The sequence below is a fragment of the Phalangium opilio genome, unplaced genomic scaffold (genome assembly GCF_054372755.1).
Source record: "Phalangium opilio isolate 3A_F unplaced genomic scaffold, DU_Popi_V2 ptg000113l_1, whole genome shotgun sequence".
Taxonomy (NCBI): Eukaryota; Metazoa; Arthropoda; class Arachnida; order Opiliones; family Phalangiidae; genus Phalangium; species Phalangium opilio.
In genome coordinates, this window is record NW_028324209.1 from 5,007,957 (window position 1) to 5,024,524 (window position 16,568).

Below are 16,568 nucleotides of genomic sequence, written 5' to 3' on the forward strand. Positions count from 1 at the left end.
GAATTTATAGACGAAGTTGGACGTGGTCTTATAGGGGGAAAAAATGCCACGGGATTAGCAAAGCGAGCTGTAATGAATTACTGAAGAGATTCGCGAGGACACCCGGCGGAAGAGAATGCTTGCCTTGCAACCCATACAAATTGCTCGAAGAAAAGTTTTATAATAGTCTTTCTCTCTAGTAGCGCCGGAGAAATTTTAACTTTTATCCAAGCTTAGGCTTACGAATGGGAGGAGTTTATAGACTTTTAAGTGTTTTCTGGCTTCGCTCCAGTTGCTCCCGGCTCTCCGATTACGACAACTTTCTTAAATTATCATTTTAGATACTATAAAATTGGTTTCTTTTCACTAATAGATACGGTGATTTTATTTTGGGATTATGAAAATTGACTAAACCAGTTTTTCTTTGAGTTAGAACAATCATTTTAATACTACTAACCGTAGAAGACATAGTTATGACGTCATATCAGCCATTCAAACTCGGTATATTTTCGATTTGGAAATAACAAAACTAACTAATTAGACTCATTTTTTCCAAGTATTTAAACTTTATGGTAATCGTAGTCCTGTTAAAAGTAATATTTTAACCGCGCCATATTTAAAATAGAGCATTAATATTTATGAAATTCAGTATCAAATATCATACAATATTCACATATTACGTCACAAATTCACGCCTTCCAAAGGATCTCGCGCAACAATAAGTTATTAGAGCGTGAAATTATGCTAATCTTTTATAAAGACATCAAATCATTGAAAAGTAAAAAAAACGGCCGCCTACTGCTATACAAGCATGGGAATGTAACGCCGCGGATAACTTTACATCCATGACAGATCCGTATCCCCATCAGTTATAAGATATAAAAGCATCCTTCATCTCTATTATAACACCTCTAATAACAACTGTACGCTATTCTCGTGGCACCATTGAATGAAGTCCAAGCTTGGGAGGAAGCCTAAAAAATAGCAGTACCGGTAGGTTTCACTTTGTTAACGGTGTAACGTCGAACAAAGTACAGTCAGAGACCTATATTCGCGATTACAAATTCAATTTCTCAAAGTTATCAAAATTACACCCTCGCCTTTAGTCAGGCGCGTATATGTATATATATGTGATGAGCCAAGCCTAAAGAGACGAACCTGCTCTCTAATTTGCATAATAGTCAACGCTGAACTAAGCTCCCTTGCACAGCGGGGTTTGTCCTGTATGAAACAATGTAGAAGTTCCTAATATGAAGTTACTCCCAATGAAGAGCTAATATTTGCGAGTTTCCATTCTACCGCGTTTACCCTACATGGGTAAATTCCTACGTCTAGTGACAAATGGTTTTTGATACTCGTATCATATATCCCTTTATTGACCTCACCATGACCCAAGCCTCGTGAGCTTAGTGGCGTACTATGACGCGCATCTCGAAGCGTCATCATTGGAAACGGGGTGAGAAAGATTCTCTATGTCAGTTTTATTTTTGCTGGCATATTAAAGACGAAGAAGAACTTTGCTTCTAGTTATGAACATCTGTTTGAACTTGGAACCCATAATCTAAGGGGTGCTATACCGAGCGTGCTCCCTCTCTAGGTCCGAAAAAAAAATTGAGGCACCGTGACGATTTGATTATGAAGATAATACATTCCATTAGAAGGTGATATCAGATGTGTATGGGTTCCGACACACTGCGTATCAACTCTCTGAAAGAGCGCGAAAGATATGGCGCGCTTACACACTACACACGCTCTGTGCAGAAATGGAGCGAAACATAGAGATATGAGACCGGTATCTCAGAGTGAGTCACGTGGCTTATTATAGCGAAGCTTGACTGAACCCATGACGTCATTTAACCTGTCGATGAAGTAATCGACGGAATTAGTTCAGTTCGTCTATGAATGATTAACTCTCGCTGCGTTAAAGAATGGACACGTTGTGATAAATGTGACGCATGAAGCATAACGTACAACGCGATTGGTCGAAGTTCATTATTTATGGACTAAATCCTAGTATATTTTGATACTATAAATCATTCTTAGATATTTCCTGCTGATTGGTAGACTCAACTCGTTTGATTTTTGTGCGAAACCATGGTGAACTATTCGTGGTAAAATGTACTAAACTCATGAATGGTAATCGGTGGCCTAGTGAGAATATATATCTATATAACAGGGGTGCGTGATGGGCCCCTTTTGGATATTGGGAACCTTGGGATGACACACTATACTGTAATCGATATACTATGTATGGCCTATATTCCCGGGTACATTGGCTCTCCATGGGACTCGTTGAATTAAATTGTGATTTTAATTGATTTAAAGCTTATACATAATTGAGTAAGAGCTAGTTGCGGATAGATTCGGCCAACCCTTTGATCATATGCTAATACCCTGGATTAGTCGGCAAGGTCTAATTTTAAGGGTGTCTTCAATTTAACGTCTTAGCTCGAAGGTAAAGTTTGATAATTAAGTCTAGGTCTGGAAAGTCTACGTCTACAACCTGTTTCGTGTTCATTATTGAGTAGCTTTTGTCTGAAAGTTACGCGACATTTGCCGAATAGCTTAATTATTACGGCCAAATTGATTTAGAATAGACGTTATTTTGCTCTGAAATTTCTTTCGTTGTTTTCGTAAAAGACGCCTACGACATAGATTCTCGTAAAGCGACGCCTGGTGAGGCGCTGTCAAAGACTTAGCACAGACTAAACATAGGAAGATGGACTGCAAAATCGAGTGTAGTCAATTCCCGCATCGTTCTCGAACTAGCTCGAGCTGTAAGTCTCTAGCATTACTAAAGAAACATCTTAGAAACTTATGTGAACAATCATGGACAATTTTGAAAATTGTCAGGTACAGGTAACCTAAATAACGTCATATATGGCGCGTGGAATCAAGCCCCGTTAAAAGTAAATACTAAAATTAAGAAGAAATATTTTTAATTACGTACACTTCCAAACCTAGACAAGTATGAAGACGTCGACGTAAAAAATTATGCCTTAAAACAAAAGCTTCCATCATAAACGTCGAGTGGGAGAACAGACATCGAGAGAGGGGATATAAGAATAAAAACCTTACTCTTTTAATTATCCTAATTAGAAAGGAAAGGAGGTATACCTCATTCCTTAGGCCCCCTCCAGTCACCCACCAAAGCCACCCTTCTCAAGGCAGACATCTTATTACTTAGCCTTCTATTAATTCTTACCATCCACGATACCCTGGAAAGAAAAAAAAAATACAAAAGCCTCTCAGCTCAAACTCCCCAAAGGATTGCGGGGCTACTGCAACGTTTTTACAAAACATATACGTTGATACTTTGCTACAAGAAGCTCATTTACGCTGGTAATTTTTCTTTCAACAACGAAAGACAATAGGCTCCCGGTTGGCCCGGGTTATTCGTGGTTAAGCCTCGAGACTTGGCTGCCAAAGAATCCAAGGGAAAGTAACCTCTCTTCGCACGTGTTTTCGAAAACCCCAGGTTGATCGATTGGAACGCGCGCCATCAAGCGGACCCTCTTCTACCTATATTGACCATACTTATACCACTCGTGGCTCTTGTGCTCCAAAACAATAGTTGGTTTCAGGTACAAAGTTCAACATATCCAAAAATTGAAGTTAAGAGGGATTCAATGTTGTTGCTAAATTTCGTACGCTCTGCTTTTAATACGCTATATAGTTCAATTCAGTTCGTAACGTTACGAGTCTGTTTTTGGATGGAGTTCAGCTCAGTTAGTAGCGGTGAATCATGACGTGAACACATGTTATAGTAGACCATTTCGATGTAACTAAGAGGGAAAGACACGAGGGGGTAAAACTTTGTCCCTCCCTCTCGCTTTTCTGCACCTGCGCTGTAGTCTTTTTGTATCATGAGATTGCGCAGAGACGGACCTGTATTAAACACCTTGCCTACCCCGTTTTTTACGTCTAAAAGGTATATTATTTGAATTGAACTGATTTTTCATTTAAACTTATTGCCCCTATAATACATTGTAAGATTTGTAGATTTCAAATCCACGCAAAGACAATTGAAAACAAAAGTAGAATTGATCAATTGCGATGTATTTAGTGAATTATAGCTTTTTACTTGCTGTAATTCCTAAATGAAACAGACCAAATAGAGCGTTTTTATCGGTGTCGCGTGCAAGCAAAAACCAGCCTTTAGCAGTCGCTGCAAGCGCGCAAACTGCGATACTTAACAAAACCCTGATCGAAATTCCCTGTTGGATGATAGGTTGGGTTTTTTAACAAAATCCCTTCAGTCTTGATGTTGAATAATCGACCACCGCCGTCAAACGTGTTGATCTCTTTTGGGCCTAGAACTAAATTCCCTGAACTTTTAAAAATACACAGCGTATATACTCGGTCTCAATCTAGGATACATCCAAGATTTAATTTGTTTGCAATGGGAAATGGTTAACTTCGAAGATTGTAAACAAATATATGTCACTGAATACTTTCAACTATAGAGGTTTCTCCCCACTTGTTCGCTAGATAAAATGTTTTCCAAGTGTATCCTTAATCAAAGCGGTTAGAATTTTCAATTAAAAACCGTGAAAATGGGGTGATACGTAATAGGTTTTCGGATATGCATTGGAAATGGCGGGATCTAGAACTGCAACCCATTGAATTTGGCTTAGTTTAAATTTCTGGATAGATTATCCAATAATTACCTTTAAAACACACAGAATACGAAACTGGGTTTAAAATCCTACGGGTTATGACGTACTTGCAGGCTTAATGGCAAGAGACTATCCAACCTTGAAGAACTCAACTAACCTAAAACCTTACCCTATTGCGTTGTTGATATCCATCATATGCAGATTGTTCAAGGTTATAAATTGTGATTGTGCGTAAGTAACGAACATCCAATCAAAACACATAAAAACTTTCTGAAATAAATGTAAGATTGTACATTATAACAATTTCGTAGGTCTGAACTGAGGCTCAATATACAGTTTAGTACTTTGTGAAAACATTTAGCCATGGAAATGAAAGTACCCTATCTAAGTATTACCACGAAATTACAATACAAGATTCTATATCTTGTTATTTCCATATTAATTCATATTCAAATCTATTGTTTAACATGGCATACATTATATGATCATTAGTATAGGCCAGATATTTTCCTCAGCCTGTAGAGTCGGCTCACGTTTCATACGCCCTCCAGAAGCCACAAGGGGAATCTAGTCTACAAGGGGATCCCCCCTTCCCTCCTCCCGGTCCAAAATAGTGTTAATTTATTCTTTTGAGGTTATGCCGATCCTATATATACATTCAAGTTCGCCCCGTTATATTTACATATTTAAAATATGACCATTATAGATATGGCATGGATTAGCTATCCGAGTTCAATAGCTTAGTTATATGGTACTATAATGTTGTAGTTTTCTACAATGATAATGGGAAAATGTTATCAAGGTTCATATAGTTTTTCACGTGGCATCGAAATTTCACGATATTCTCACGTGTTTTATCATCTTCAATTTATCTAAGCGCGATAGTAGAAAACTACTGTATTACAGGAGCATAATAATGCTACTCAGAAAGAATTTCTTGCCCATCATATATAGTAGGAAACTACTAGATTTTAGTAGGATAATACTATTTGGAAGGTATTGAATTCGATTTCTAATCCCAAACCATTAGGCGGATCAGAATATTACCAACTATATAGTCAGAAAGCGTTGAAATTGATTTGGTAGCCCCTATAGTAGGAAACTACTAGATTGTAGAAGCATAGTACTATTCAGAAGGTATTGAATTCGATTTTAAAACCATACAGTAGGATAATCCTACTCTGAGAACATTAAATTTGTTTAGCTAAACCACTAAATTATTATAGAAATGTAAAATTATTCAGAATGTTTTGAGCTTGATTTAAAATCCACATAGTAGGAAGCTACTAGATTCTAGTAGGATAATAGAGTTCCGTACTGAAAGATAGGGAATTGGATAAGCAAACCCACTCTGTATTATGGAGCATGCTAACTTCAACAACAGGCTCAGCACGCCTGGCGGGCTTTTCGGCTTTCTATCAAGGCATGTAGAGCCTGCTCCTGCAAAATATCAATATGACAATTCGATTTTCTCGGTTGGGCCGCCACGTATGCTTTTGAATATAATCGAATTGGATTGGACGCGTGCAAAAAAAAATATAACATATTTATCGACTTCCAGATCAGAGAGGACGATTTTCGGTCCCTTCTTTACCTTGCATCTTTGACTGCCGCTTTAAAGTTTTTTTTCGGTGACACCGAAAAGGAGGTTTTTAGTCTTTTAGGGTAGACGGAGATAAGTTTAAAGTGGTTTTAGGATTTGCACGCTAGTAAACAAGACTTTGTTGTTGCTAGTGGTTTTTTTTTTATTATTGCGTTACGTTCACACTTACAGGGAAATCGGTTCAGGACTGGTTTGCCAAACTGAAATTTTTACCCTTTTTTTGCATTTTTCATAGGTGAATCGAATGAGAAATGATTGAAACCACTGCTGACTTCACCTTTGACCGAATGTCCTTCTCTTTAACGTGCACTCAATGTAACGTACACACCGAGTATCCTTAACCCCGAAAGGTATGTGTCTTTAAAAATGAGAGGATTTTTTAGGCTTATATATAAACAAATTTTCCTTTTACGTGATTTAACTTCTTGCAACTTAACACAGTCTCATCGTCTAAAAATTCAATTCAATGGGAATAAGTCGCGTTTTTCGCCTAAAAACCAAACCCGCCTAAATTAATTATTTTTATTTCAAAAGAAAACTCTATTAGAAAGTTAACATAAACTTCCAATATTTTGGAGGTGTTTTTCTTGCATACAAGAATAAAAGAAGGTTGCACGCACGCGCATCACGCCAAAGGTTTGCGGTTTTTTTTTTATTCATCTTCTTAATGGGGGTCCAATGCGCTTCTAGTTGGCGTCTATCTTGAACTTAAATCCCATTTATTCATTGAAAGGCCGATATTAATTCCTTTTTCACTTTAAAAGCGACGGCTTCATCTTTGGGGTAGCGTGAATGTCTGTTCAGATTAGGGAGGCTAAGCGTGAAATTTGTGTCCCTTCATTTATTGGTCGCCGGCTATCACGAACGGAGTTCTGTTCAGTGTTCACGCATTTCTCAACCTCTCACCCAAACACGTGACATAGTATAACCCGAAGTAAAAGAATCTGGAGAAACCAACATAATCGTGGCTGGTAACTTAATTTAGCTCAGAAATATTTTTTTCATCAATTTCAATTAATTGTTTAAACTTCGAACATTACGCGTTTTATCAAAACGTTGTAACTAAAGTACGTAACCCATACGAGTTACAGCCATTTTCCATTTAAGTATCACGCCAATTTCTTTCTTGAATTCTGAAAGATTCTCAGTCATTCTTAACTAATAAATCCGTTCGTGAAGTTTTGAAAGCAGATGTTTTTCCGCGGCCTGAGCTCAGAAACATCCGTGGATAATCTTCCTTTTCTTTCTACCCCATTTTCATTATTATACTCTTTTTATCGGAAGTAGACAAAGCGGAAGTTACCAGAAAATACAATTTCCATTTAATTTTAAGCTAAACTAAGGACGATACATTTAACAAAAAACCGTTTCACACCGAGTAATAAACGTCTTATCAGAAGTAAATGAACCGAAGTTACTTAAGACTCTAAAAACTGTCCAACACATTTGACATAACGCGGGGCTTTAAAAAAGCAGAACCTTTCATCCCCCCCCCTCGTCCTTGGTAGAATTATTGCAGAGGATTCTGGGACCAAAGACTATAAGTGACTGTGCCATTTAAGCCCGACTATATAGTCTTTGTTCCGGTATTTCAGTTGTTTTGGAAAAGTCGTCTGCTTGATCAAATTGATCTTGACGTACCTGTTGTTTACTTGCCGTTTCGGAACTGCATACCGATGGTTTCTGATTCAAATCGATCCCGAATTAAAAGCAACTTCAATTATGGCCAAAAACTTAAAGGAGAAACTGAATATTTATCTAAAAAATATTAAACGACCCTTCGTTATTTCAAGATTCCAAAATTACAGAGACATTTTGAACTCAGCAACAGACTAAAAGTATATTGAAATCCGCCATTTTAAAATATACAAATTTCCGACAACCGACTTCCGTTTCCACACAGCAACCGTTTGGTGGCGTTTTTAGAATAACGGCGCTTGAGAATGGGGTGCAGGAATGGGGGTTAAATAAGGGGAATTATAAGTAACTTGTGTTTAGCGAAGAAGCAATGGGACTCCAGTAACTTCGGTTCATTTACTTCTGGTCTTATGGTATACCATTTAATAGTTAGAGCGCTTATTAACTTCTGTATTAATCTATTTCCACGGTTTTACTTTAAAATAATCCTGGTATTTAATCACTTTGAGAGGCCTTGCTCGGTCCTTTTTTTTTCTTTCACATTTTTCCCCCGTCCAGAATTCTTTTCCAAAAATAACTTTTCATATAACAATAGTGGCTCTATAGTTACTTATTGCAATATAAATCAAAAAAAAAAACATCCAGGAAATAGCTTTTAAAACACCTTAAGTAAAACAATCACAAGGATCGAGTTTATTAAATTAGCATATCGCAATTAATAACACGTAATCTCGTTAAGCCTAATTACTTTCATCGTAAAAATCACGCGGAGCTACTCCTCGATAACGTATGCCAACCGCAAAGTCGCCAAACCTGTAACGTACCTTCACCTCCTCCCCCCCCCCTCCCATTCCGCACCTCAAAGAGAGGGTACTAGCTCCCATTAAAGGTAAATAAGGATGATTCATAGTATCAATTATGAGTATACAGCGCGAATACTCATTAATACTTAAACAAATACAAAAAAAACGAGTAGGGGGATAATATACGTAGATCCTTACACTAATTTTCCCTTTTAGTAATTTTTGGAACACATGAAAATCGTGATTTCTAAAGGTATTCCTAGAAAGTAGTGCCCTCTGTTAGATTTCAATTCGAGAAATTTATTTAGGAAAACGTTCTGCTTCCCAGAACCCATATGCAAATGAATAAAATATGTTGAAGATTTCTTTTTGGAAAATATTGTATTTCAAGCCAATGTAAAGATTTCATAATACACCAAAATTCGAACCCTTCATAGGCCCGCTAAGTCTAAAATTTAGTAACGAGGATAATTACATGGTTTAGTTTCTTAATTAGATCCCTAGGGAATGTAAGGTTATACGTCGTGTCATATGGCGTGCACAGCTAATTTAAACCTATTAATATTGCCATTAGAAATTTTATATCATCGTTACATTTCAATTTCGGTAAAATCCAATTAAAGTACTTGGAAAGAACAATATGATTTTGAACCGCATAAGTATTTGTGTAAGAGTCTATAATGGGTAGGTAAGTAACCGTATGGCCGCCAGGTCTATATACCCAAGCCATTAATATATCTCTCGTTATTTTCTGATTTCTATAATGGCTGGAAAACTCGATTTCTGCTTCTCTTTCTTCGAACCGTCTATTTTCTCCCCGCGTACTTCTTTTTCTATTGTTTCGTGGCCTAACCGAGCACCGTGCACCTTTCGTACACGCAGTCTTAGGGAAGGCTTAAAGACATACACGCTCTATCACGTTTTCGTTTAACGCCGCTAAACACGCGAAGATATCGTTGCGCTGCCTTTTGACACTTTTGATCGACGCGCCATTTTGATTATATAACACTTAGCTTTGCCTAACCGAGTTTTGTTTGTGTGTGCGTGCGTATATTTGTTTGTGGAGATCCGGTGCGTGAAAAACCAGTAGGGTGAAGGACTGGTTAATGAATGGTACGCTACCAGCTCCGAGCTCTCGTAATGGGGAAAGATAGAGTTGGTGCAATTATAGCTTTAACACCTCTATTGTCAGCTCAAATGCAGAAAGAGATTCGCTTTTTATACAATATGCCATTAAGCTATTAGGCTTTGATTTAAAGAATTTTAGAGTGGATATGGATAAAATTCAATGATACTTCAGTGGTATTGTTTAGGGGTGGGGCGTCATTGGCTGTTTAAAAATAACAGCATGCTTTTCAAGGTTGGGCATCATTGAGTAATGCCAACTCTCTGTGGTAATATTTTACCAACTTAGTCACGTGTAAATAGTAGTTCTTGTTGCTGTATCTATATTCAATTCAAAATTGCATCAAAATTTCTAGCAGGTTGTAATTGTTTATAGAGTTACTCTTACACACGTAGATATAATGCTACGTAATCGCGCTGTTTCTTGTCTTTTACAAAAAAAAATAAAAGTATACGAATTACGTTTAAAATGAAAAGAGTGTTTGCCAGGCAAAAACAAAAACAATGCACTAAGCAGCAGAGAACCAGACGCTTTTGGGAAGAAGAAACTGGCAATAGCATTATGCTGATAAGAAGTTTATTTTTGGGGATTTTCGGGATCTTCTAAGGTCATTTTTTCCCCAGTTTTGGATCATGCGTTTAGAAACTCAAACTTTATTGTTATGTATAACGTAAGGAGTTAAGTCGTGACGTATTTTTACAAACTGCATCTTTTTGCGTATGAACGTGTGTTTTCTGTAATGGAATAGATTTAACAAAATAATTGCGCTGAAAGTTTGCTTGAACATTATGAGAATATAGGAAATATAGTTTGTATACATGATACAGTCAAGCCCAGGAAATGTTTTAATATTGACAAAACATATTTTGTGTAGGTATTAGGACCCTAGTTTGTAAGGGAAAACTAAAATAGTATGAAATGTAGAAATCTAAACATAGAGGCACCTTGTCGAACTTAACCTTCTACTCCTCTTGCTACTATATACGTTTTCTCCGCTCTAACCCTTTCATAGATTACCATCAACTACTGTTCGCTCGTGATTTAATTACATTGCAACCGTAAGAAGTAATTCAAGCACTTTGCCCTCGCCGAATTCCAACGTAATTATTGATTTGATCTTGACGGTATCTCCTCTTTAATTTAACAACCCTCTCTCTCGTTTTCTCTAATCTCGTTATAAAATTAAATTACTCTTCTTTAAACCCAAAACAAATTGGAAAAAGAAAATGATCGTGTCCGGGATTTAAAAATTGCCTTGATAAAATTAATAACAGGGTGTATCCTTAATTACTACAGCCAATAAGAATTCCTTGGGAATAAAGGAAAAGATAAAGGTGGTTTCACCAAGACATAAGTTTAAGAGCGTAAGTCTAAATTCAGTATATCAGTCAATGTCTAAAGAGTTTAACCCCATTGGCAATTCGGCCTCGCGGAGAATTATGGGAAAGTTGTCACTGGTTCTAGTGCGAAACGCGTGATTTCGTAATGACTCCCCTTCTTCCTTTCACTTTGGCAGCTAAGCCGGCCACCCAGTACATTATTGGAAACTTGTTTTTGTGTACTTATGATAAAGTAAAAGAAAAATGGCCATCAATGTCAATTTAAATTAACAAGAAATTAATCTCCGTCATTTGAAGCGAGTTTCGAAAGTATGGAAACCCCGCCGAAAAATTCTTGACGGTTTAAAGCGAAGTAACAGTCTCCCCTAAATTTTATATACAAAGTTTTCACGCGGTGGCTCCCCCAATCGGGTTTAAAGTGGACTCTCCCAAGTTTCTTCTCCTATCCAGGGAACCTCGCCGCGCTCTTCTCAGATCCGAGTTTCGACTGAGTTGTACTCAGTGCCAGTCGGCTTTTCGTCGCGCGTGTTGTGTGCTGTCGGTCTGCCAGATAGTTGGTAATAACGCCACCAGAGTTCTTCTCGTCACGAGAAAACGTTACGTAGTTTCGTCCGCGACCGAACAAAACCGACCACGCTTTGATTCGAAGACCAGTTGAAAAGCGTTTTGTCAAGGAAGACCAATGTTGTCGGTTCGTTGCCAATCGGAGAAGTAGTTCGCAACTTGACCAAGGGGTTTTTGACCACGAATTCAAGGTGTACGCTCATTCGGGTCCTCAAACTAATCTGAAGAAAAGTTATAGTAGTCCTAGTTTAAACGTCCGGGAACCTCCACCGAGTTACGAAGAGACCTGTGGTCAAGCTTCGAACGAGGGCGGTCTCGTTGCCCCAGCGCCCTTACCTTACCGAGGGACCGGTTTCGCCCCAGGGGCCCAAACTAGGGCCCCTTTTTTCCGGGCACCGCCTTTGGCGCGATACACCCTCTGGGCCAATTTGGGCGCCATGGCCCGAAAGTATTTCTTGCCGCTGACAGTTTTGCATTTAGTCGGTTTTGTCGTGGTCTTGCTATGTTTGGGACCTAGCCCTGGGGCCGACGCTCTGCATTGTCCCCCGGAGTGCGATTGCAAATCGACAACCGTGGATTGCAGTAATCGGGGACTGCAGTTCATACCACGAAATTTACCCAGTGAAGCCAGAAGATTGTAAGTCTTGACTTTCAACTATTTCTAAACAGTTTTCAGAGAACACGTGGTTGGTTGTCAATTGATGGAATCCCTAATTTAGGCCGTTGTTTAGAAAGTTAAGATTTTGGTTATATATGTCATATTCATGGCTACTTGCATTTTCGAGGCAAAGATTAAACAATCAACTCCCTGTATAACAACAACTTTATGCAAATGGCCTAAGAGTATCCTGTCCTATTTCTTATTTGTTACTTTCGTAAAGTTTCAAATAAACATGAAAAAGTAAGGGCAGAAACTTAAAGCTAAAAAGCCCTTACGTTCCCTGTCAAAAATGCCTTGTAAATTAAAACCCAAAGCCCAACTCACCCCGTTAATGAAAGCCTGGGTAAAGTCCGTAACAAGAGATACGTTATAGAAGTCGGCAAGCCAAATTAAGCCTTTATTGTTTCCCGCCAACGTCCTATCCTACTGAAGGAAACAAAACAAACTTTTGTATATAGTCTAGCTGGATCCAACTGTTACGGCTTTCCCACGCGTCCAGGAAACGCACGTGTTACTCTGGCGCCAAAATCCTGCATTGGCCTATCTGGTGAAAAGCTTTTTGGCGCGCTTTTGTCTTTAGAACCTAGGCGAAAGTTTTGAGGCCTCGCGCCAAAGCCGGGCGGGGGTGGTTGGATTGTGAGTCGGAAGGTGGTGCTGGTGGTGGCAATAAGAGCCACCACGGTTACTAATTACCATCTTCCTTTTGTTTTGGGAAGAGCATCTTGCTAGCTGGGCCTCCCGGCCCCTTGATTTCGCACCCCGTTTGGCCGGCGCCTTCGAAGTATTTTGGGTAGTTAAGGGTGATGCTAATACTCGGCTTATTAACCCTTCCGCTCTGAGATCTCTCTGGCGGAGATCCCTTTGTTGATGGCAAAGTGGTGATGTTATCATTGCATAATGTAGCGTGCAAAAACTTGCGTGTGTTTTAACTTGGAAGATGCGAAGAGACTATATATTCTTAACCCGGGGCTTCTTGGATGTTAACTGATATATTTCGAAAAATCTATATTTCCGAACTCTGGAGCTGTAAGGCATGTGAATAGTGACTTCCTTCTTTTCCCCAGTCTTTCAGGACTATTTTGGTAGAATAATAATTAAATAGCTTATTGTTACCACTTCGTCCAAAATGAGCAATCAATCGTTGCTCTTGCATTTAGAATTCTTTTTGAGCCAGTATTTGGAGCGCTAATCTCAAAGACGGTCGGTCGGTGCGTGGAGCAGGCCAGCCCCGGGGTTGGCGCTCTTTTCGAAATGAGCTGCCCCGAGTTTATGCAAATGAAAGTGCTTCTAGATATCTCGTTTTATACTATAGTCGAGAGAAGAAGATGTGTATATACTCGGGGATCTTCTCTCCGTATCCTATTCTATCTCTTGTATATGTTACGAGCCTGAGGGAGCCAAAGGCTTAGAGCAAATATTGAATCGAATCTCCCAGACAGAGTGTGTAAAAGCGCTTTCCTCGTTTTATCAGTTTCAACTTGTTAGTAATGTCATTACACTATGGTAATTTGCGTGTACCTTCCGGGGCTGCTATTACAACGTATACTCACTCGACTTTCGTCTTGTTTCTTTTTCAAAGTCTGACGCAAATTTTGTACAATTTAAAAGGGTGCTATTTTGGCGGGAAATTTAATATTTGGCGTGAAATTATTATTTTTAGGCAGAATCCCTTTCGAACTTTCTGAATTCGCCAATTAGCGGAACCTTAATTGGCATATAAATCAGGAAACATCGTTAGATGGTTTAACATTAGTTCATTAATTTACCGCCGGGGAAACTATCTGAAATTATATTATTTTGCAGCAAAATAAGGGAAAAACGTCACGTGGTGTAGTTTAAAATTTACGCGGGAAAGTATTTCCTTTCATTGGATCGCGTATATACACCGCGTCACTTGCAATTCATAACGATCCAAGCATGCTCCCATTTTTAAAGAATTCCCCCTAAATATTTTGACCTTTGACCCGTACCGTTCCATATTGAGGCCCGTATAAGTATAACCCCATTTCCCATTTCGACGTTGTATATTAACGACGGTTGAACACACCTGAAATTTTATAGGTAATCCTTAGGAATCGTGATATTTTTACATTATGTATATTAATAAAAAAAAATGCATCGTATATAATCCACGCCTAAAGAACTCGAAATTTTTATTATTTTTTTAAAAAAATGCGCAAAATATAGCTAAAATATTTTTGAACATGGGCGCAAAATCGTGATTTGAACCCATTATCCATTTCCGTACGCGGCCATTGTTAGAAATATTCCGGGGGAAAGGGTCGTTTAGATTATTTTAACGGATATCATTTCCGACGTTTAATTCAGCGTGAAGACTAACCATAATTAACCCAAATTAAAAGACAATTAAATGCCAAGATTAATATCTTAAGTTTCGAAAGACTTTAAGTTGGAAAAACGAAAAACACCGCGCAATTCCTAGTTCAATTTCGAAACTAAAGGCAATATATAATAACTAATGACTTAATTTATACGCTGTTTTATTCAGGAAATAAAAAGAAAAAACTAAAGTTACTTGAACGTTAAATGGGCATGGAATTTTTATTTAATTTTTATGGTAATATCTTGGCCGTGCTTGAGAGAATGAACCAAGCCTTATTTTATCCGAGTGTCTCAGTACTGATGACGGAAGAAATTGGCATACTAGTTCTAAACAGTAGATCCATGAAACTGGTGGTATATATTTGGGAAAGTTTGTTAGTTTATTCGTTCTTCATGCGCAGTATAGTTAAAAGATGTTTGAAAACTGAACAATAACAAGGCAACACTTGAAAATTATTATATTTGGGTCTGGAATTCAGTATACCGATTTCTTCCGTCGCTAATACTGCTATTCCCAGAAAATCAAAATAATTGATAGTTAGGGTTAAACATCTTTCAATGGACCCTTTTCTCATTAAGAACATGGACGTATTAAATTAGATGAAATTTGGAAAACAGTGAAAGAAGAATTACTATCTCATTTGCATGGTTTCCATCGTAACCTTTCTACAGGTAGAAATTGTTAACTTCGAAATTACTGTACTTTTACCGAAATAAATTTACAGTCAGTTCAGTTCGTAAAAATATATGCAGAATCGGAGGAATTTGGTAATCCGAGAGGAAACTTGCCTCGTATACCATAGTATAATCCGAACTCTAAGGTATATATGGTCGTATATAGCACCTATGATGGGTGACGTTTGGGGAGGTTTCTAGGGGTGGGGTTCCTTTGTCAAGGATATTTCGTACCAGGGGACAAGAGGGTGGAGGAGGACACCCCGCTACGGAAACGATTCGGGATAACGTCACCCTGCCCTTAAGCCTTATTATACAATAAAAGGGGACCCCCCAAATCCCTGGGTAAAACCGTCGTAAAATGCTAAGCTATGCGAAGCTAGATCGCCTATACCTATAACCTCAACTAGATGGTGCTTTAATACAAATGCCAACCAACTTTACCAAGGTAAGAGGAGAGACAAGGACGCTGGGATGTCTGATTGCGGACTCGATTGCCTCCGGGCATTTCATTCAAGAAAATAAAAAAAATTCAACTCCTTGGGAGGGCCGCCTTTCTCTATTGAGAAATGAAAACAATGCTAACTAACCATTAAAAAGCTTTTTATCTTTTAGTCAAAAAAAAAACTCTTTTTATTTCGTCGATTTCGAAACTAGGTTTTCTGTGTAGGGGTTTGAAATTGAAATGAAAAGGTGCTTTTTGTGTAATTGTGTTAAGTGTTTTTTGCGCGGCGCTCATTTGGCAGGGGAAGTATAATGGTGCCTTATTATTTATGTGGATTAATGGGTTCATTTACTCTTCAAAGTTATATACATTCTTGCCTCGTGAGAAATTGTAGTAATAAGTTTTATTGATTTCCAAATTCCCGCGATGTTGATGCGGAAGGTTCACATATTATGCAATATTGACATTGCCAGTGTGTGTGTGAGTGGGTCAATATTTACGCAATTTTGAAGTTCAATATTATATTTGTGTATTTTTGGAAATTTATGCAAATTTATTTTAGGTGTTATTCAAATGGAAATTTTAGAAATTTAAAATTGGCAAAAAAAACTATCCGATAGCCTCCTTTATCCGATAGCCTCCTTTATGCTCTCAGTTTTTGACCTGATTCTGTCATATAAGTGTAAGTGGAAATTACTTTAATGTTTTTCTGTATACTATAGCGCTTCTCTCTGAAGTTTCAACCGATTCAATAATATTAAATTTGACAATT

General features: G+C 38.1%; 1 protein-coding gene across 5 annotated transcripts in view; it reads left to right on the forward strand.

Moving 5' to 3' along the window:
• Positions 1-16,568, forward strand: part of LOC149623486 (protein slit-like) — a 327,465-nt gene that overhangs the window by 166,392 nt on the left and 144,505 nt on the right. For 2 of the 5 annotated variants that reach the window (XM_089852455.1, XM_089852456.1), the window contains exon 1: positions 11,585-12,309. The exons of 2 other annotated variants lie outside the window; for them this stretch is intronic. In XM_089852455.1, the coding sequence (XP_089708581.1) occupies positions 12,110-12,309 (200 nt within the window). In that variant the 5' untranslated portion in view covers positions 11,585-12,109. Of the gene's footprint in view, positions 1-6,436; positions 6,552-11,584; positions 12,310-16,568 lie in introns of those variants that run through there. One more of the 5 variants, XM_089852459.1, reaches the window with a different exon arrangement.